The sequence below is a fragment of the Arthrobotrys flagrans genome, assembly GCF_004000055.1.
Source record: "Arthrobotrys flagrans strain CBS H-5679 chromosome Unknown unitig_8, whole genome shotgun sequence".
In the NCBI taxonomy this organism is placed as follows: domain Eukaryota; kingdom Fungi; phylum Ascomycota; class Orbiliomycetes; order Orbiliales; family Orbiliaceae; genus Arthrobotrys; species Arthrobotrys flagrans.
The window spans coordinates 4776928-4797055 of NW_027137553.1; the positions used below are offsets into that span (position 1 = coordinate 4776928).

At 45.1% G+C, this 20128-nt stretch overlaps 5 protein-coding genes and 1 further gene across 5 annotated transcripts; 2 read left to right on the forward strand and 4 right to left on the reverse strand.

The window, feature by feature from the left end:
• Positions 1–1062: 1062 nt before the first annotated feature.
• Positions 1063–4612, reverse strand: DFL_007869 (uncharacterized protein; the record flags this gene model as incomplete). The annotated part of the gene is made up of 4 exons (XM_067637517.1): positions 1063–1363; positions 1423–2023; positions 2079–3701; positions 3760–4612. 4 exons carry the CDS (start codon positions 4610–4612, stop codon positions 1063–1065), a joined length of 3378 nt encoding a protein of 1125 aa, XP_067489027.1.
• A 2992-nt stretch (positions 4613–7604) lies between these two features.
• DFL_007870 (uncharacterized protein) lies at positions 7605–8351 on the forward strand (the record flags this gene model as incomplete). Its single annotated transcript, XM_067637519.1, has 3 exons — positions 7605–7718; positions 7789–7905; positions 7974–8351. The coding sequence occupies 3 exons, from the start codon at positions 7605–7607 to the stop codon at positions 8349–8351; spliced, it is 609 nt and encodes a 202-aa protein (XP_067489028.1).
• Positions 8352–10352: 2001 nt separating this feature from the next.
• Positions 10353–11333, reverse strand: DFL_007871 (uncharacterized protein; the record flags this gene model as incomplete). The annotated part of the gene is made up of 3 exons (XM_067637520.1): positions 10353–10402; positions 10503–10749; positions 11037–11333. 3 exons carry the CDS (start codon positions 11331–11333, stop codon positions 10353–10355), a joined length of 594 nt encoding a protein of 197 aa, XP_067489029.1.
• Positions 11334–11780: 447 nt separating this feature from the next.
• DFL_007872 (uncharacterized protein) lies at positions 11781–14470 on the reverse strand (the record flags this gene model as incomplete). Its single annotated transcript, XM_067637521.1, has 5 exons — positions 11781–12730; positions 12786–13758; positions 13840–13906; positions 13982–14016; positions 14438–14470. The coding sequence occupies 5 exons, from the start codon at positions 14468–14470 to the stop codon at positions 11781–11783; spliced, it is 2058 nt and encodes a 685-aa protein (XP_067489030.1).
• A 295-nt stretch (positions 14471–14765) lies between these two features.
• On the forward strand, positions 14766–18046 carry DFL_007873 (uncharacterized protein; the record flags this gene model as incomplete). The annotated part of the gene is made up of 7 exons (XM_067637522.1): positions 14766–14772; positions 14880–15763; positions 15880–16309; positions 16365–16498; positions 16546–16780; positions 16831–17897; positions 17972–18046. 7 exons carry the CDS (start codon positions 14766–14768, stop codon positions 18044–18046), a joined length of 2832 nt encoding a protein of 943 aa, XP_067489031.1.
• A 987-nt stretch (positions 18047–19033) lies between these two features.
• Positions 19034–20106, reverse strand: DFL_007874.
• Between the last annotated feature and the right edge of the window lie 22 nt (positions 20107–20128).

Genomic DNA, 20128 nt, shown 5'->3' on the forward strand with positions numbered 1-20128 from the left:
TCAAACAGATCTACGACGAACGATATGAACACACCTTCGTATCATTTTTTCAAAAGGCTTTGCAACCACAACACCATACAAACAGTAATTATATCAAATAAATATTATAAGCCTCTATAGTATGATAACTTTGTAAAATTTAAGTTTCAAAAAACCAAATACGATTGGGAATCCAAACAACATGCTGTGTAATACATGATTTTCGAATAGCAGTTAACCCGGGATGATTGCGGGCCCCAATCGCTGATCCGGCAGTCCAATGTCGGTTTACTTAACCCCCGGGGTGGAAGGGCTCGTTTTGTTCCAATTCACTAACGATCTCATCTCGGGTCAATTGCTGTTCAAAAATCATATATTACACAAGTTGTCGTTTGGATTCCCAATCGTATTTATTTTTGAGACATTTTTATGGAGTTATAATGTTATAGAAGTTTATTGAATATAATTGCTTTTTTTTTATGGTGTTGTGGTTACGAAGCCTTTTTGAAAAAATGAGACAAAGGTGTGTTCACATCGTTCGTCGGAGGAGTTACGTGAGGGATGTCATTTTGCAACCAACAAAGGTGTTTTAGAGGTTTTATACGGAAAGCCTGATATCGTTTTGGAACCAACTAGCCAAGGATGATATATATAGGCCTATACATACTGTACTTTAATGTCGAAGATATCGGAATTTTTCAAGATTTCACATTCGAATATTAATTTGCCATGTAGTACGACAAAAATACAACATGAAATATGGAGAGTAGTGTGATTGCCTCGGAAACTTGGGGTGCAACTTTTATCACACCGCCTCAAGAGGGCCGCAATATGAATCACAAAGCGAGGATACTATATATTCATAGTTGTGTTATAAGACTCGAGTACAAGCTTGAAAAGTTTTCAAATACGACCCTCCTTCTTTTCTCCTTTCGCCAGGATAATTTATTAAATAAAGCATAAAATATATTTACAGACACAAACCCCCAAGGTTCACATGTATTGTACATTTCCGCCACAACTAGAACTAGATATTAAACAGATTTCAAAGAAAGCGCTATCACCCTCCGGTGACCACTTTCGTTACCAAGAAATCCTTGCAAGGAATCCATCTGGATTTTTCCTGACAGAGTACTTCCTAGCCTCGTCCACCATTAAGATGAAGAATCCAAAGGCGACAGGAAGGAACCAGTGCTCCAACGGAACATCTCCAGTGCCAAGAACCTTTCTTAGTGGTGGAGTATAGTTAAAGAAGAAGGCTACAAGCAAGGCAAATACCATAGCTGGGAATAGCCAAATATTTTGAGTTTCCTTGTTGAAGAGTGGAGGGTGTTGGAAGATACTGAGTCTGCGGGTACGGATGGCCATGAGGACGAAGAATTGCCTAACTAGATGTCAGAAGGCTGATTTGTGGTACGGCGGTATGTGAGGGATACGACTTACATAACAACCAAATTGACAAAATAGATAGAGGAAGCTTCCGCGAGCCGGTCGGTGACATAGTCTGCGTCAACTCCCGGAACAGGGTTTCCAAATCCCAGCCAAAGGGCACTGAACGGAACACCCTTGCGTTGAAGGTACCAAAACGCCATTGCGAAACTAGTAAAGGTTTCCGTGAGACCGATGAGACCATAAGCCTGTAAGAGAAGTTTCCAGTCCACCAATTTGTCCTTTTTAAGATCTCTCGGAGGCCTCAAAAGAACATCGGCTTCGGGAGCTTCATAAGCGAGTGTGATAGCGGCAGCACAATCGGTACCACAGCAAATAATGACCATGAGGAAACTGCTGAGGATCTGAGGGATACCAAAGATGACAGAAGTCATGACAGGCCAGAACTCGGAGAAGGAACCGGCGGGGAGAAGGTATATAATGGTCTTCTTGAGGTTATCAAAGACAACACGGCCATATCTAACGGCGGCGACGATAGCGGAAAAGTTTTCCAAGAGGACCATGTCAGCGGCTTCGATAGCGATATCACTTCCACCGCCCATAGCAATACCGATATTAGCCTTTTTGAGGGCTGCAGCGTCGTTGACTCCATCACCTAGTTCCTGTTAGCATTCTTTAATGCATTTATAGATTCATCTCGGAAAGTTTACCTGTCATGGCAACAATATTTTTCTCGTTCTGGAACTCTTGAACGATACGGATCTTCTGCTCAGGAGTAGTACGGGCGAAGACGATTTCATCATACTTGCACAGGTCTCTCCATTGAGCTTCATTCATTTCTTGCAGTTCAGGCCCACTTAGAACAATAGCCCTGAGACCACCAGAGGAGTTCTCCTGAGTAGTTCGATAAACATTCTTTTCAAAGTCAACCATGGAAATTGCCTGCTTGCTCAGGTTGTCGTATCCCTCAACTTGACTATCGTCGACAGTGATTATACCAATCTCACGAGCGATAGCTTGAGCAGTAAGTTTGAAGTCACCAGTAACCATAAAGATTCTGATACCGGCACCGCGCAGCGTGGTGACAACGTATGGGATATCATCTCGAGGTGGGTCCACAATTCCAACAAGGCCGATGAGGCATAGAGCAGATGAGGCATGTTCGAGAACTTCGGGTTCAATGGCGTTGCTGTCCATAGAGGCTTTGACGTCTCCTCGCTTGATAACTTTCCGGGCTAGAAGGATGACTCTTTTACCTTCTCGGGACCAAGTATCCTTGATTGTTTCGACAGACTGCAAAGCGGCTCTGTCAAGCGCACGTGTAGAGCCATCGGAGGTGGTGTAGTGGTGACATCTTGGAAGAAGAACATCAGGAGCGCCTTTGATGAATAGAACGAAATCATTTGCGGCGAATTTACTAGCTTCTCCGGCGGGTAAAGAGGTCGAGACAGTAGATTGATCGATGACGGACATAAGGCGAATCATAAACTTGTTGTTCGAGTTGAAAGCTAGTTCGTAATCCTTTTTCCAGGCATTTCGAAGATCATGAACTGGTCCGAGGGTCTCCGAGAAGCGTAAGACGGCTTGGTCGGTAGCGTCGCCATTAATCTTTCGCTGGTGGATAGGAAGGTGCATTGAGGCTGCATCAAACTCTCCAGCATTGCAAAGACCAGCGACGGTTCTGAGTTGGCTTAGAGCATTACCGGGGACTGTTGTCTGACCGTCGGCAGTTCTCTTTTCTTGCCTAATCATTTCAGAAACTGCCTGGTCTGCGGGAATCTTTTCACCACCGACGGAACATTCAGTAACAAACATCTGATTCTTCGTAAGAGTACCAGTTTTGTCTGAGCAAATAACTGAGACGGCGCCGAGGGTTTCGACAGTTTTCAAACTTTTGCAGAGAATCTTATTTTGCCGCATAATATTTGAGATGATGGATGCACAAGCGACCACCGCGATAGGAAGACCTTCAGGAACGAAAGCAATCGCCACACTGACAATGTCGACGATGAGTACGGGGACACTGATCCAGTCGGGGTGGTCCTTTCGAAGCCATCCAGCCCAGAGACCAATAACAATGGCATTCGAGACGATCATGAGACAAACGATGATACCAACAAACCTCAGAATTTCTTTCTGGAGAGTCGTACGTTCTGTGTTTGGGGTAGCGGCGAGAGCTGCAATACGGCCAAAGATAGTTCTAGGGCCAGTTGCGACACAGACTGCCAAACAACTGCCAGAAACACAGTGGGTACCTTGGAGGCCAATATTGTGAGTCTCAAGCTGATTCCTATCAGTATACTCAAGAGTGGCGGGAACGGGGACGGATTCACCTGCAAAATAGATTAGTGTACTATTCTGCCAGTTATAGCGAGATATAAAAAAACATACCAGTAAGGACCGAACGATCAAACTTGGCGTCAGAAGAAACTTCAATGAAACGCACGTCGGCTGGTAGTTTTGCTCCGGCCTTGATATAAACGACATCTCCAGGAACTAGTTCCGTAGCTGATATTGTCAACTGCGTACCATTACGCCTCACAAGGCAGTCATCCGGGATCATGTTGGTGATAGAAGCCATGACTCGACTTGTCGAAAAATCGGCCCAAAAATTCATGAATGCCTGAGCAATGAAGACAACAAATATAACAATAGCAAGGGCCAAATTGGCAGTAGCAGGAGGACGCCCAAGGGGATCGTAGCAAGCCGCAACCAGGATAGAGCCAACAAGAAGAATAAGACCAAAGCCTCCAAAGAAGTACCCAAACATCTTCCTAGCCCACCGAGAAGGTGGTTTCGAGGGCATGTTGCGTCCATACTCTTTAAGCTTGCGATTGACCTGGTCTATAGAAAGACCTTGCTCAACTGATGTCGAAAAACGACGAAGAAGTTCATTAGTGCTTATTGTATGGGAATCAGATTCCGCGATTTCTGCTGCAGTCTTCTTGCCCTTCTTGTCCTTCCTAGCAACCTTTTGGGGAAGCTGGTATTCTTGTCTAGTGTCATCGACGGCGACGGAAACGCTACGATATTCGATAGGAAGGGCAACAGCAGGGTCGACAGATCTCCTGCGTATAGATCCCGTCGACGAGATATTGGAAGTAGTGGAAATCTGATGCCTCAAACGAGTGCCATAACCACTACCTTCCGCTTCTGAGAAGTTGATTCTGCGGGTAGCAGCCAACTTCTCCTCGTCGATTTCTTCGCTGCCACGCTCGGAATCGAACGTACGACGAGTACTCATCGCGCCGAAAAGAATATAAAAAAGCCGCGACGGTCAGGTGGAGAATTTTGATATTGGTGTCCAAAGTGACGCTTTCCATTCCTAAACTGTGGGAGGGCCGCAGGCTTTTAAAGCCCGCATGCAAGTACCCGTAACATCACCACCTCCAAACCTTTAATCATAACTGAAAATCTCAGCTATTAGCGGAGAGAGTTTCGGTTGTTGCAGTGAATTCTAGGTTCTGACCGCCTACAAAGGCCAAAATGAATCGAGGATGGGATATCCCACACGAAAGACACGAGAGGGCCACCAACACATGTTGCTGCAATGTGGTATTTGGGACCCAGCTGCGGAAATGGACAGTACCATGCGAGCAAACTGAAGCGGCCGCATGCAGATGCCAGAAAAGTCTAGTGATGACGGTTAGCCCAGTTCGACGCCACAGGCTGTATGATTGGGTGGCAGGAAGGCGGTTTATGGTAACAATCGATCCTAGTTACAACATTGCGAAAAGATAGCCCGGCTAGTACGCTTAATGATTCGTGACACTAGAAAGTTTTCCCCAAACATTTACCCCACACGCAAATTTCCATTATCAAATAGCCAATTACTCTCAAGAACAACATTTGGGTACTTTGTATTTTTCTACGAGACTCGCGGGAGCCACTTCATGTAAGAGGCCCACACTCAGGCGAAGGCGGGGAAGCGGACAACAGTTGCAGCAGCAAGGATAAAAACGCATTACATGCATCTCGCTCTAGATTCCAGATTTTATACCCTTCTCAAGGCAGCTGTAGATGCAATTTCTATCATCTAATTTGAACCAAAGTTTTGGCCAAAAGTTTAATATTATTTTTATATTCCCAACCTAAAATCCTGAGGGTACTCGACTAGGAACTGCTCCCACCTCCCGACGTCCCCTCCATTTTGGTGCGGCTAACAAGGATAAATCCAATTCAGTGTGGCAAGAAGATATTGTGCCTAGGATACTTGTTTATGAGGCCTTTTTGCGACGAGGGCGCTCGCATATGGCCCCAAAAGTCTGGTTAAGTTAAGGATTTGGGAATAGAGCACCGTGACAGGTATCATAGACGCTGTCTCAGATACACATGTAATGTAGATCGTGAGGTTAATGCAGTGGAACGCCGTGCTCTGAGCCAGGATGAAAGGTTTGGCTATACTTTGTAGATCTATAGACTAGGTTTGGATTGTTGGGTCTTATTATTGATTTTTGGATAGACGGGTAAAGTTTTATATGATTGCTGGAGAGCTATATTGGCGCCATTTCCCCTTTCTTGGGGAATGAGGGTTCGTTGTATTTTCTCGTTTTGTACCCGGGGTGAATTTAGTTAGGAGACTGGAATTTTCCTGCATATTCCACGCCCAGGAAGGGCTTTATCGACCGAGTTATTTTCCACCCCTTTCGAATAATCTTCCTTTGAATATCTAATTCGACTTCTTCATCTCGAGAAAAGATACTTCCAATTGACGATCTGCAAATTTTTGGACCGCCTACCTGAAAAGTTATACTGAGTGTAAGGGCTATTAAAGAAGTGAGGACCGCGAAGCCGATGATGCGTAGGTGTTGAAAACTTGATTCTGGACTCGAAGTGTTCTCTCCGACTGACGATAGATCTAGATCGTAAACTTTGATCGCAAAGCCTTAATTGCCCTAACAAGAAAGCTTTAACTTTTATTTCAAATGACAAAAATTTTCCTAGGATGACCTCCGCCACTTGAATTATGTTTTCGAAGCGTATGTCCACGTATATTTGTCCATCATTCGTGGAAATTGGGTGGTGCATTGGAGGTATCGGCCGGCCTTTAGTCCAATTTGGATCAAGCAGCGGCGGCTTCTTTTCATCTTCTTTAAAAATTTACTTGTCGAAGTCAATTTTTATTGGCTAATTGGGTTCTAGAACCCTATTCTTTTAGAACTCCGGACTAACTCTCTAGACGGGGCCACCCTTGTATGTATTAAACTTTAGTATGAAGATGTATATTTACAGTGTAGGTCGCTTCCATGTATTTAGATTTACTAATTGTGAAAAGGCTCTCTTGCAACAACGGGCAGGACTTATAAAGTACCAACATTCGAATCCAATACCAAGATTCACAATGGATTTATCCAAAGTGCCCCGACCAAGTCTATAGATATCTTACGATATACCGATCCAAAATCGTAACTATTGCTATTTTAATACGGCCGGAACCTAATTTCCACGTTCTAAATTGTCTTGGTTTTGGGGATATTAGGACCATGAGCTGCCTGGGTATCCATTTGACCTACGATCAGGAGATAAAATTCTGACCGTTTTTAGGGCTGCCCTAAAAGATCAAGACCTCATGTATTCATCCGGCTCCGAAAAACTTTCTGGCTACTTCGTCATTCGACCAGCCTGAATCTATAGATCTAATCCAGGCTCTTCCTCTCTCGAGCTCTTCTCGCAGAGTCATTCTTGTGTTGCCGGCGTTACATGCGTTGTGTTACACTTCCAAAAAAGGCAACCCACACAAACCCTCAAATTGTCTTGGCGCCATCTCCAAAATTTTCTCGGCTATAAATTGACGTCCCTCCCACTTCCCTCTTCTCTTCCTCAGATCAAAAATTTTCACGCGATCCAGCCACAGCTGCAGTTGACCACAACATTACGCCTCCACGACTTTGCAGTTGCCAGAGACTTTCGGGTCTTGTGGATCTCCAGAAGAAATAACTTTCTCTAGTATCCTTCGGGGTGTTGGAGAGGGCGTGCCCGGATAGGAAGTTCTCCTCTCGTTACGGTTTTATTCAGTTAGAGCTGTGGGAGGTGGATGTCGATTGAATATGGGAGACATACTTTATAAACAAATTACAAATCATTAGCGGTGATATTGGGGATTGGGATTATTGGTGATGGGATTCCTGGCTTCCGAATGGTAGAAGCTGCAGGTTTTCCATGGTACGAGGTGTTTGAGTGATATAAACCATCTTCTATCGATACGTAAAAAATTTGAAGCCATCGATACAACCACAATGTCTTTTCTCCCGTTCCTCACAAAAACCACCTTCGCAACCGCGATTGAGCATCTGACACGCCATATTGATGTATACTCGCCGCATTTGTCGTATGAAATCAAGTATTCAGCTGTACGTGATATCGTTTCCTTCTGCGGATATTTTTTTTACATCCGATAGATGGCTCATTGTGAGACGGTAGTTTGATAAACAAGATGTGTATCTTGAGATCACTCGAATTATATCCTCTCCGGCCGAGAAGTCTAAGGCTGATGAAGGTGATGATTTTGATGTCGATATCGAAGATGATGAGAACGATGTATGCCAATGGCCCCCCCCTAATCGTATACTATCACTATAGTTTAGAAGAACTGATATATACCATAGCCGGAAGCCCTCTTGCCCTCTACATCGCCACCAAAAACCCACAAAGTCATCTACACCATAACCCTCTCCCCAATCTACTCCGTGCCCATACTGCACTTCACAATCACCTCTTTACCGCCGCTACCACCGATTTCCGTTTCTTTGACAGATGTATATGAATTATTGGTACCTGCATCTAGAAGGGAGGAGCTAAGGGGTCTGGGAGTTCAAGGAGGGATCAGTCAGGGTGAGCATCCTTATACGGGGAGGATAGTGTGGTTTGTACACCCTTGCAGGACCGGGGAGGTGTTACAGGTCTTTGGGGAGGATTTGAGGGTAGATGGGTATTTCGGGATTTGGATTGGGGTTTATGGAGGAGTGGTGGGATTGACCCTCTAGGTACTTCTTGTAAGTTACTTAGGCCTTAAGTATCACCTCGACTAGGTCTGGGAACGAGACAAGGTAGTTAATAGCCGGGAGTAGCACAACCTGCCCGGACTACAAATATTTTCGCCGTCGTTTCACTGCACAAACCATATTCACGACCTTACTAAAATTCAATAACATAACAATCAAGCTCTCCACCTGAACTTGTCGCAAATGAATGTTATAGAATATGTCTTTCGGATTACAGTATCCTGGAATTTCTTATTTTATTTAAAAATTTTTTTGGGGGGGAAGTTATTGTTATAGTCGTCGAGCCAGGTTTTGAATTTGCCATACTAATTTTGTACGGAAATGCCACACGCTCAACACGCTTTTTAGGCTAGCTAAATACGCATTGCATGTGAACTAACGTTCTTCAATCACTCTCTAACACCCGCTAGTATTCTCTTCGTGCCGCCGTTTGTTATGAGTTTATTAAAATCATCTGTAAGATGAAGAAAGAATATTTTCCTTCGAGCCTCTTTTACTGTAAGGTTCCTCGAGACTATATATTAAATCTTTGTTTTTGATCGAGTGTTTGATGCAATAGTGCCATTATAATCCCGGAAGGGCTGCTCAGTCGTTCATCTGTATCTTGGCACGGAAAGGAGGATATATGCATAGAGGAAGATTTCCGTATCGCTAAATAATTTATTATCTCGATCATTGTCATTGTCTTGCCTCTGCCCGGGCCAGCAGTGATACAAAGGATCTGATGACTTCCCTGGAGCCAAGTATTGAACGTGTCATACTCAAAGATCCGCAGAAACGGCTCTCCGATTAGGTCAGCTTCGAGCTCCAGCCGTTCTTTTATCGCGGAAGGGTCGCGGTCAATGGAATAGAAGTCTTTCAAACATTAGCTTGCATCTTTATAATTTATGAGTCCACATCTAGAAGAAATTTATGCGCGGAGCAAGTTAGCATCTATATAAGTACTTTATATAGTATCGAAGGATTCCCCCTTCAGCAAATTTAAACGTGCACGAGTCTGGACATGACTTCCCGGACCCTGCACCGTTCGAGGAGCCTATATTGATGTTCCGCGCATGGAATTTCTGACTTCCGATGAAGGTGCTGCCGTTGTTGTTCGCAATATTTCCAAGTTCAATCTCCGTCGAAGCCATTGCCTTTAGGCACCATTGAACTTCAAGATTCGAGAGCCTGTAGCTCACTAACATAATAATATGGACTAGCTGATATATATATATATATATAAAGTTTAGCATGATTGATGAGAAGAATTCATAAAATGTTAGAGGGCTTCACGGACGATTAAATTTATAAATCCGTTTCGTTACCGATTCTCAAAAATTCCAGCCTTAAATGTGCATAATTGACCCCGCCGTTTGATTTGACGCCCAAGCCCAAGGCGTTGGAAATTCGAAATCAACCAACTGTGCCAAGTGCCTGCAGATATGCGGATGATAAACAGCCAATCATATGACACTTCCACTCTGAACTTGCAGCTGGACCTCGAGGCCGTTAAAGATCAAATATTACTTTGGCGCCAGCAATCCAATCTCACCGGCAAAATCTGTTTTCTTTGAACACCGAATTAATTCGAATGCAATATGGTAACTCGCTATGGTAGCAATGCGACGATAGCCTACCTATATTAGTTTCATGTTCCTATATATGGGTTATGGAAAAGAGCGGTGTCTTTTGTATTTTAATTGTGAAAGAGTTTGGTAGATATGCGGCGGGAGTTTTGGATTCTTCTACGCTCAAGTCCAGGCTTAGAATGTTTAAGTAATTACCACTCGAGCAGGTATTCTTTATTCTATCCCCGTTCCACCCGAGTTTTGATATACTTCTATGAGCTTACAGGTTTTGTAATGTACACAAACTCGGGTTTGAATTCCTTTTGGTTCGTGAGGGATAATGTTGATCCACTCGATAAATCCGCTATATCGTGATGTACTATATATCATCTCGAATGATATCGCGCTACCACACGCTTAGGTTTATAGCTGTTCAGTCATCGTCGTCTTCGACCTCCATCTCTACATCCGATTGTTCCGATTCTAAAGAATAAGATGATCCATATTAGTGCTGCTGCAACCACCAAAAAATAGACCGAAACCCCCTCGAAAGTAGGTTGTATATATATGGGAAAAAACATACCACTCTCATCCCTCCTCCTCTTTGTTCCCTGTCCACCCTCAGCAGTCGCATTGAGCCCCGGCCCAGAAGCAACATCATCACTGCTCTTCTGCCCCGGCAAAGGCGCAAACCCCGTTCCACCAGTCGCAGCACCACTGCCACTTCCAGCCGTTACGTTCGAATCATTATCAGAGCGAAGGGATGGCATGCGATATGTTCCGTCGAGTTTTGCGATTGTATCGGATTTTGATCTTGCGTATTGAATTTTCTGACGTCCCCGGGGTTGGTGTTAGCTTTTGCTAACGATATTTTTGGGGAGAAATGTTTGGAGGGGGGTCGTGGAGAGGAGATTGGGAGGATACGGTTAGGTATCCTGGGTTCGTACCTCAAAGTCATTGGATCTTTGAGGGGCGATTGAAAAAGTTCTAGACGCCGACCTTACCGTTCAGATTTCAAACTAGTAAAAAAACGAGATGAAAAAGCAAGATAGTGGGGGAAACTCCAAAAAGTCATCGCGAATGAAGTTAAAGAGCAAAGACGAGAGAAATTTCATACCATCTCCTTCCCAAAAAAAACCATTCCCTGACACCCCCGCATAGCACCACTAGCCCCCGCAATATCTCGAAAAGCAACATGCGCCTGTCCTCGCATCTTTGCCGTTTTTAAAGCGATCACGTCCAGGACTACCCCGTATGTGCTGAAGAGTGTGTATAACGCGATTTTTAGGTCGGGTTTGTGGATTTTGTCGTTGAGGTTGGAGATGTAGAGGGTTTGGTTTGGTGGGGCCGAGTTTGAGGAAGGCCCGCCGATTGGGGCTGACGGTCGAGGGGGAGGGGGACGGGTGGAGGCCATTGTAGTGAGTTTGATGATGATGGATGTTGTGGAAGTGGTGGGTGAGGTTCGCGAGATTGAGATTGGAGCTGGTTTGTTGCTTGGGTTCGTGGTAAAGTCTTGGCTTCAACTGAACCCCTGCAAGCGAACTATAAAATAGAAACTGACACGTCCTTGATAAACTGGGGAAATGGATTGAATTCACTTTCATTATCGCGGTATAGCTTTTAAAATGTCAGTTTCGATTTGGAATTATAAAAATATCCATTTAATTGTTTATTCCGGGACGCCGATATCGAATCTACGTTCCAGCCATAAACTAAAATGTAAATGGTAGAATATACAGGAATCAAACGCCTGTATGCGATACATATATATCTTCTACCAGAAACGCCCTTAAAGGTATCAAACATTCATTGTCACGCCATACAATGCAAGGAGATGTACAAATAGAAGTGAAGAAAGATATCAAGCAAGAATATCCGCCTCCCTCCCGACCAACAACGTCCCCTCCTTCAAAGTACAAGCCTCAGTGACTTTATTGCACCCCCAAACCTTCAAAACCTTTAGTTGAGGTGCAACTTGTAAGATCCCTTCGATAACAGCATCATCGACAGATCTTAAAAAGCTAATATCTAACGCTTCCAACTGTGGGAGCTTAAACTCTTGAAGAAAAGCCCAGGCATCTTGCTTGATATCTTTGCAACTGTTAACTGATAGTTTTTCAAGAGTGCGACCTGAGTGGTCTATGACTCTCGCAAACCCGGAGGATTGGAGGTTGATGCAACGTCCGAGGGAAAGCTCTTTGAGGCCGTAATTTTTACTCCATTCTGTAAACAGTTTGCCGATGCCGTCATTGGTGATCAGATCCAGTTCAGCAAGGTTGAGGATGTCGAGACGGCCGCATGATGAATGGATGGCATGGAGGGTTTCGTCAGTGAGGTCTCTGCAACCGTTCAAAGTAAGCTCCGAAAGGCCGGGGCCGAAGGTATTGAGACAATCGACGATTGGGCCGTCAGTAATTGTTTGTCCTGGATCTGTGATTTCCAAAATCTTTAGGTTTGGAAGACCGGTGAGGAGACGAATGCATTCATCATCTATGTAAGTAAGGGTGTTAAGACGAAGCACTTCTAATTCTGGACAGTTATCGACCAGTGCTTCCATTGCAGCAACTTTGAAACGAGAAGTGCCGTTGACGGCAAATTCTGTAAGGCGGCTACCAACGTTTTGGAAGAAGCGGACATAGCACTCTTCGGTAACGTTGAAGGCGCCGTAGAGTCCGATGGAAGTGAGTTGTTTGAGTTGGGTGCCGTAGTAGTCGAGGCATTCATCGTTCATGAGACCACACCAGTTGAGGTGGAGACGACGGATTGTGGGAACGAAGGCGGCGATTTCGCGGAGCCTGTTTGAGGAAGTATCTATACACAACCGTTAACATACGGTACCTAAATATCGGTAGATAGCTAGACTTACAGCTGCAGTCATAGAAGCGGAGAACATGCTCAGCAGGTTCGAAAAAGAGCCTGATAGTGTCGTCATTCAAACGGCGATTCTTACAAATGATCTGTGAGATCTTATCGACATTATGGGAGCCGATGTACTCAAGAGTCTCAACGTCGTCGATGTACTTCGCGACGGTGTTAATGCATATCTCCTGGAGGGACTTGACGGCGCTAGTATCACCATCAAGGATGGCACGTGCATTAGACTTCTTGTTAGTACGGGTAGCCTGTTTCTTCTTTCGAGCCGCTTTTTCAACAGGGGCACCCTTTTTGCCACATGGGTGGCAGAGGAGGCCTTCGCCATCATCTGAGGGGCGGGAATAGGGCGTAACGGTAAAACGACATTCGCAATCAGCACAGAAGGCGATTTGACCAGGGACGGGGCGGTAAGCAGGGTCGATAGAGTTGTCGGGGTCGAAATCGTCGTCTTCGTCCATCCTTCGCCTTTCTTCAGCCTTTTTCTTCGCAAGCTGGGCTTTGGTAGGCTTTCTATTCCTCGTAGCACGAACTGTGATAACTTTTTCCTCCTCTTCTTCTTCTTCGAATTCGCTTTCAGTGTCTTTGATAGTGGTGGATTTACGTTTTCTCTTCCCGACAACCTTGAGGTTTATTTCAGTAGTAGCACGGGAAGCTCTTCCACGCTTTCGTTTGACAACTTCTTCTTCCTCCTGCTCCTCCTCCTCCTCCTCCTCTTCCATGTCCGGCATTTCCTCGTCGTCATCTTCATCTTTAGAGGTTTTCTTCTTACGACGAGCAGCCGAAGCAGAAGATTCACCAACTTCTTCATCTTCGTCTACAGCTTCTTCGGCATCTTGGGCAGCGGCTTCAGCGGCTTCTTGAGCAACAGCATCGGCTGCCATGCTCCTCCTGCGAGCTGCTTCATTTCGGGCACGGACACGAGCATGGGAGAGAGCTTGGATGCTACCGGCGTCGATACCTTTCTCCTAGCATTCAATGATATTAGCATCAACGATATCCACAAGACTAGACTCCACGATGTCATGAATAGAGATAGTAAAACTTACACGTAAGAATTCCGTGAGGGCAGAATTTGGACCACTGACGTGGGAGCCCCGGGAGGTACGGCGGGACCTATTCATCGATATTAGCGAAGCCGTAAACGGCAAAGTCAATATATCGATCGGGGCAGGGCTGCATGGTTCCTACATGATTGATTGGTTCGATTGTCGAATATGTGAATACTATAGTTGAGATCGAGATGAACGAAGTTCGCGATTTTTCTTATAGATAAGAGGAGGTAATTGAAGTAGAAGAATCTACAACAAAATAGCGGAATTGGTAAACAATACCAAGTAGCAAAAAGTAGTAGCCGGCAGTTGATAGAGGAGAAAGCAGCCTCAGGAGAGGAATCCTGCTCACGTAATCCGTTTGATTCAAAAAGCAATATAATTTCCTAATTAGGATAAGAGCGGGAAAAAATGTGACTTCGCGACAGCCCATTTACGCGGTATCCATGGCAGTCCTATGTTTTACTGAACTCTGATTGGCTTCTTCGGCCCCTAATCACCCCGGTTGCGAGGCAAAAGTATGAGTCTCTGTCTTGGCTTTTGTATCCACGAAGATCGAGACAAAACCTAATTTTCCTTTTTTTTTTTTCTGTACTTTTTCGATATTCCCAGGCAGTATCCGGAGCATTCCTCTGTTTATTTCTATCGTGCTGGAGATACTCTGTTTATTGATTCTTAATTGCACTGTTGGTTGTGACTGATTGACTCTGTAACTACGGTACTTCTGCTGGTGTTGAGGTCCAACTGCGACGCGTTATAAGCATCCCACCAACTTTATCTTCCTCCTTCTCCAATTCATCCTCACTCCCCACCTCTTCTTCTTTATTTCAGCTGTTGCCCCAATATAGACATCTTCATTTCATACTCCCTTACTTCTTATTATTGCTATTGTGTTCGCTAAGAACGGGACCTAAGAAATAGCCATGCCTCGTAAGTGTTTAAGTGCAGTGCATTGGTTTCCTGTGGTCTCGTGGTTTCCTGCAATATCCCGGAGCCTTGTTGAATTCGTTGCAGCTAACGGCAGTTTACCTGCATAGCAAAAAAAGTATTCGGGGTATCCCCTGGGCCCCGTACCAGAGCTACCCGTGCTAGCTCCAGGGCTTCCTCCAGGGCTTCCTCCCAAGCTCACACTCCCAAGAGTGCTACAAAGACTCCTCGCCGAGGTCGTCCTACCAGAAGCAAGCTTGTAATTTCCGGCATGGATAGTCAAGATGAAGACGAAGATGAAGGCGATTTTGAAGTTCCTGCTACGGACAGTGAACTTGAATCAGACGCTTCCAATGGACCCAAGAGACGTCGTACTGGTCGAAACTCTAAGATCGCTGTGGTTATTCCTCCGCGATTGACTTCTAAGACCAAAGCTGCTGCTAGCACTGCCAGCGCCGTCTCTGGGTCTCCGTCTTCTGCTCTGCTTGATACTCCTCCGACGTCTATTTCCGCGACTAGCACTCGCGCGTCTAGCCATGTTGGTACTAGGACTAAGCTAGCTCCTGTTGATCTTGCTATCAAGGATAGCGGCGACGAAGATACCATTGCTTTGTCGACGACCAAGAAAGGAAAGGGAGTTTCCAAGAAGATGAATTACTGTGAAGAGCTTCCACCGAGGAGACGGACTAGAAGATCTTTGTCTAAGCCGGAGCCTGTTATTGAAGACAGCGTTGATGGGAGCGAGCTTAGCGAGCCTATTGATCTTGAAGAAGAGGACATCTATGGTGAAGAAGATGACGATGTCTATGAAGAGCTAGAAGAAGAGGATGACGGTGATGCTGATGAGGAACTAGAAGAGGATGAACAAGAGGCGAATGACTCTGACGACGACCCTATCACCAGTGCAATCCAGAGAGCCGTCAGCGCTACTGCCGCTGCACCTCCCCAGGCTACTCATAGAAGGGGCACGCGCAGAGGACCCAAAACAACCAGAGTTTGTCTTCCCACCTCCCTCCATTTTCCTTCTTACTTTTCATCCATACCTTTGTTGTCACAAGTTTCACAATAATGTCAGACGAAACGGAAGAAGCTAACCCGCCCGTAACAAAGGCCGAACGCGAGCGTGCTCAACTGTACGCAGCCCATCCCTATCTTCAGCACATCTGGACAGAGCTTGAAAAATGTGAACCCATCCGTACTCAGAAAGCGGAGCAACCGGAGGGTCTTTCGCTCACCATGCTTCCGTTTCAGCTGGAAGGGTTGAACTGGTTGAAAAAGCAGGAGCGTACTAAATTCCACGGTGGCATCCTTGCCGATGAGATGGGTATGGGAAAGACTATTCAGACGATTGCTCTGTTGATGGAGAAGCCACGTCCGAAGCAGCCTTGTTTGGTTGTTGCTCCTACCGTTGCGCTCATTCAGTGGCGAAATGAGATTGAGAAGCATACGAATAACGCTTTGAAAGTTCTTATCTTCCATGGCCAGAATAAAGAGACAAATGTCAGCAGTATCAATAAGTATGATGTCGTTTTGACAACTTGTAAGCTCCCTCTCTATCTCTTTTTTCGTTTGCTATAGCTTGCTAAGTAGATCAGATGGGTCCCTTGAGTCTGTCTTCCGCAAGCAGAACAGTGGTTTCAAACGCAAGGGCGAGACCTACAAAGAAGACAGTGTGCTCCATACCGTCCAATGGAACCGTGTAGTTCTTGACGAAGCCCACAACATCAAGGTATTATCCTTTTTATTTCTACTTATCGTTCTCTCTAACTGTAGTAGGACCGTACCTGCAACACTGCCCGCGCCGTCTTTGCTCTCAAGACGAAGTACAAGCTTTGCCTGTCTGGGACTCCGCTCCAAAACCGTATCGGCGAGCTTTTCTCCCTTCTGCGCTTCTTGGAATCCGACCCGTTCAGCCTGTACTTCTGTCGCAAGTGCCCTTGTAAGAGCCCTCACTGGAAGTTTAAAAACTTTCGACAGTGTGATAATTGTGGCCACACTCCTATGGAGCATAGTATGTTTACCCTCACTTTGAGATGTTTCGTTCTAGTCTAACAGTTCTAGTTTGCTTCTTCAACTACGATATTCTGAAGCCCATTCAAAGCTACGGCAATGGAGGTCCCGGTAAAGTCGCATTTGAGAGACTCCAATCGTTGTTAAATCTCATCATGCTTCGTCGGACCAAGGTTCAGCGAGCGGATGATCTGGGACTCCCACCCCGCGTTGTCAAAGTTCGTCGTGACTATTTCAATGAAGAAGAGCTTGATTTGTACGAGAGCATCTACGGTGACAGCAAGCGCAAATTCAACACCTACGTTGCTACTGGTGTCGTTTTGAACAACTACGCCAATATCTTCAGTCTGATCACTCGTATGCGTCAGCTTGCGGACCATCCAGATCTCGTCCTTCGACGTCATGGCGGTGAGGAAGGGAACAACAATTTGGTCTGTTGTATCTGCGACGAAGAGGCAGAGGAGGCGATTAAGTCCAAGTGTCACCACACTTTCTGCCGCCTCTGCGTCCAACGTTATCTTGATACCTATGCTGGCGATGGATCACCAGACTGCCCAACTTGCCATTTGGCGCTTAACATCGATTTGACACAACCTGCTCTCGAAGCGGCATACGAAACAGTCAAAAAGGGCTCCATTATCAATCGGATTGATATCAACAATTGGCGCAGCTCGACTAAAATCGAAGCTTTGGTTGAAGAACTTGCCAACCTTCGCAGCAAAAGCCGTACCGTAAAATCAATTGTTTTCAGTCAATTCACAAGCATGCTTCAACTTGTTGAATGGCGTCTTCGAAAGGTTGGATTCTTGACGGTGATGCTAGAAGGTTCGATGAGTCCAGCTCAGCGTGATGCTTCAATCAGGTACTTTATGGAAAACGTTGAAGTTGAGGTTTTCCTTGTTTCTTTGAAGGCTGGTGGTGTCGCGTTGAACCTTGTGGAGGCCAGTCAGGTTTTCATCATGGATCCATGGTGGAATCCTAGTGTTGAGTGGCAGAGTGGAGACCGAATCCATCGGATTGGACAGACGAGGAACTGTTGCATTACCAGGATGGTTATTGAGGATAGTATCGAGAGTCGAATTGTAGAGTTGCAGGAGAAGAAAGCCAATATGATTAATGTAAGTTGACACCCCAAAGCACTTTCTCCAATTATCATCTGGGAATGTGGATGCTAATGTAATGGGTGTATAAGGCGACTATTGGAGGAGATCAAGGTGCTATGGATAGGCTTAGCCCCGCGGACATGCAATTCTTGTTTAACAATTAGGGGTAGCGTGGATCTGTGGTATGAATATTCCGAGCAGCGGAAGATATGCACCCGATCTGGTCGACAGATATTGAAACCACAAAGGAATAAAAAACATTGAAAATGGTGGGTATATTGTTTGGTGTTCCTGGCGTATTTGATCTGCGGTTTACCTTTGCATGATTTCCTTTACTTTTTACGTTCGAAGGTTTCTGTTATCGATTTAAGACGGCCTGCGTGATAAACTTGATGGCGTTAGAGTTTGAAGATCTTCTATGATGACTTGTATCTCGATCCCCCGAATACTACAATGAGTTTAGTACAACCACGAGACCAGATATATCTTGATTCTGCTCAATTGGCAGTACAAACATGATCATGAAGTCTGAAAACATGAACCATACATGTATGGCATTACGCACAATGTTTAGGTTAACTTCATGATATTGGGGAAGAAATTAATGAAATACATAGGGTTGAAAAGGTGAATTCTGTATTTGTGTTCAGGGTCCTTTTGTTGTTTGTTTTTGTCTCCATTGTTCATGAGTTTTTTTTCTCTGGAGTACTTCTTGGTCCATTGCATTGTAGGATGTTTGGAGTTTGCCTCGAGTCCGGCGCGAGTTTGGAGTGGCAGTCTGAAATTTCAGGGTTTATATGGGGATTTGTTATTACTATACATTAATTAGTTAATTTGGGGTTTAGGGACTCTATTATGGATCTAAGGATCGTCCTTTGGACCGAAACTAAATAGGAGGAGGTATTCGTAAAAGAAGTTAACAACCTATATGAAAGGGTTGAAGGCACAAAGTCTTACCTACTTGCATCCACTCTCCCCGATATGTACTTTTCAGATTTATATCCGTGGCAGCAGGTTCTTCGCATGCCCTAAACTCGGGGGGGTATAGCCGGCATTTTCAATTTCCATATCTCTTTCCAACTTTCACAAACTTCAGTTCATCCAACTGAATATTTTCGAAGTTTGTAAGTCGAACGTTGAATCTTCATCAATTACTCCCCAACCCACCCCTCCAACCTCCTCTCCCCCCTCCCATAATCATATACAACCCACCGACTCCCATCCCTCACCCCTCTATATGACGAGTTATTCTCCTCTAACCACATTTTATACCTCTCCACCACGATTTTACCGGTTGATTTTCCCCATCCCTCCGCGGTTTCTAAAGCGTTTGAATGAGATGGCGAGGATTTTGAAAGTGTAGCCGCGATGAGAAGGACTGAGGGGTCGGCGGGCCATGGGGTTATTAGGTTGTTTAGGGGAGGGTGGAAGAGGGATGTTAGTTGCAGGAGGGGGATTAGGGGGGACCAGGGAGCGGAGGGAGGGATGTTGGGGAGTTGGCGGAGCATTCCTGCTTTTTTTTTAGGAAGGTGGTTAGTCGTTTGGAGGTTTGTAGTTTAGTAAGGGTTTGGGAACGGATGGTTTGGTATCGTAGTGGGAGCTGAGGATTTTTGGGACGGAAAATCCGCTTGACCAAGGCCGTCTTGGAAGGTATTAAAGACGCCTTAAATGTAGGGTTCATAGTTGAAAACATCCATCCCAAAAAATCCTTTAAAATAGCATATGGTCCTCTTGGGGCGGTTCTGGGGAGTAATGGGCAGGAGGTACTTACAGTATACATCATCCCAGTATTGGAATTTACAGATTGCGTCGTATTCCACTTGGGGGCAGGAGGGGCGGTCGAGGATTTTGTTTACTAGGAGGGTTGCGATTTCTAGATTGTGTCGTTAGTTATGATGGGGTCTATTTTTTGATATTGGGGTATTGTGAGGAATTGATCAATCTAGCCTTAAGGCTATACTAGGAATCATTGGAGGTTTCTTCAATACGCTGGAGGTTTATTATAGGGGTATTGTATATACACAGATTTCCAATACTAGCCCCGCACGTACAAACTAAAAGTGATTTCAGTAGGGGAAAAGAACTTACTGCGGATACCCTTGCTGCCCAAATGTTCGACGAGGTGTTTGTGATGGATTGAGAGTTCGTCGAGGCCGCGGGGGATGGAAGAGCCCGAGTCAAGTTTGTAGGTGGAATTTAGAGCAAAGGATGTCTTTTCAACCATCGTCTGTCTTTAGATCTTATAT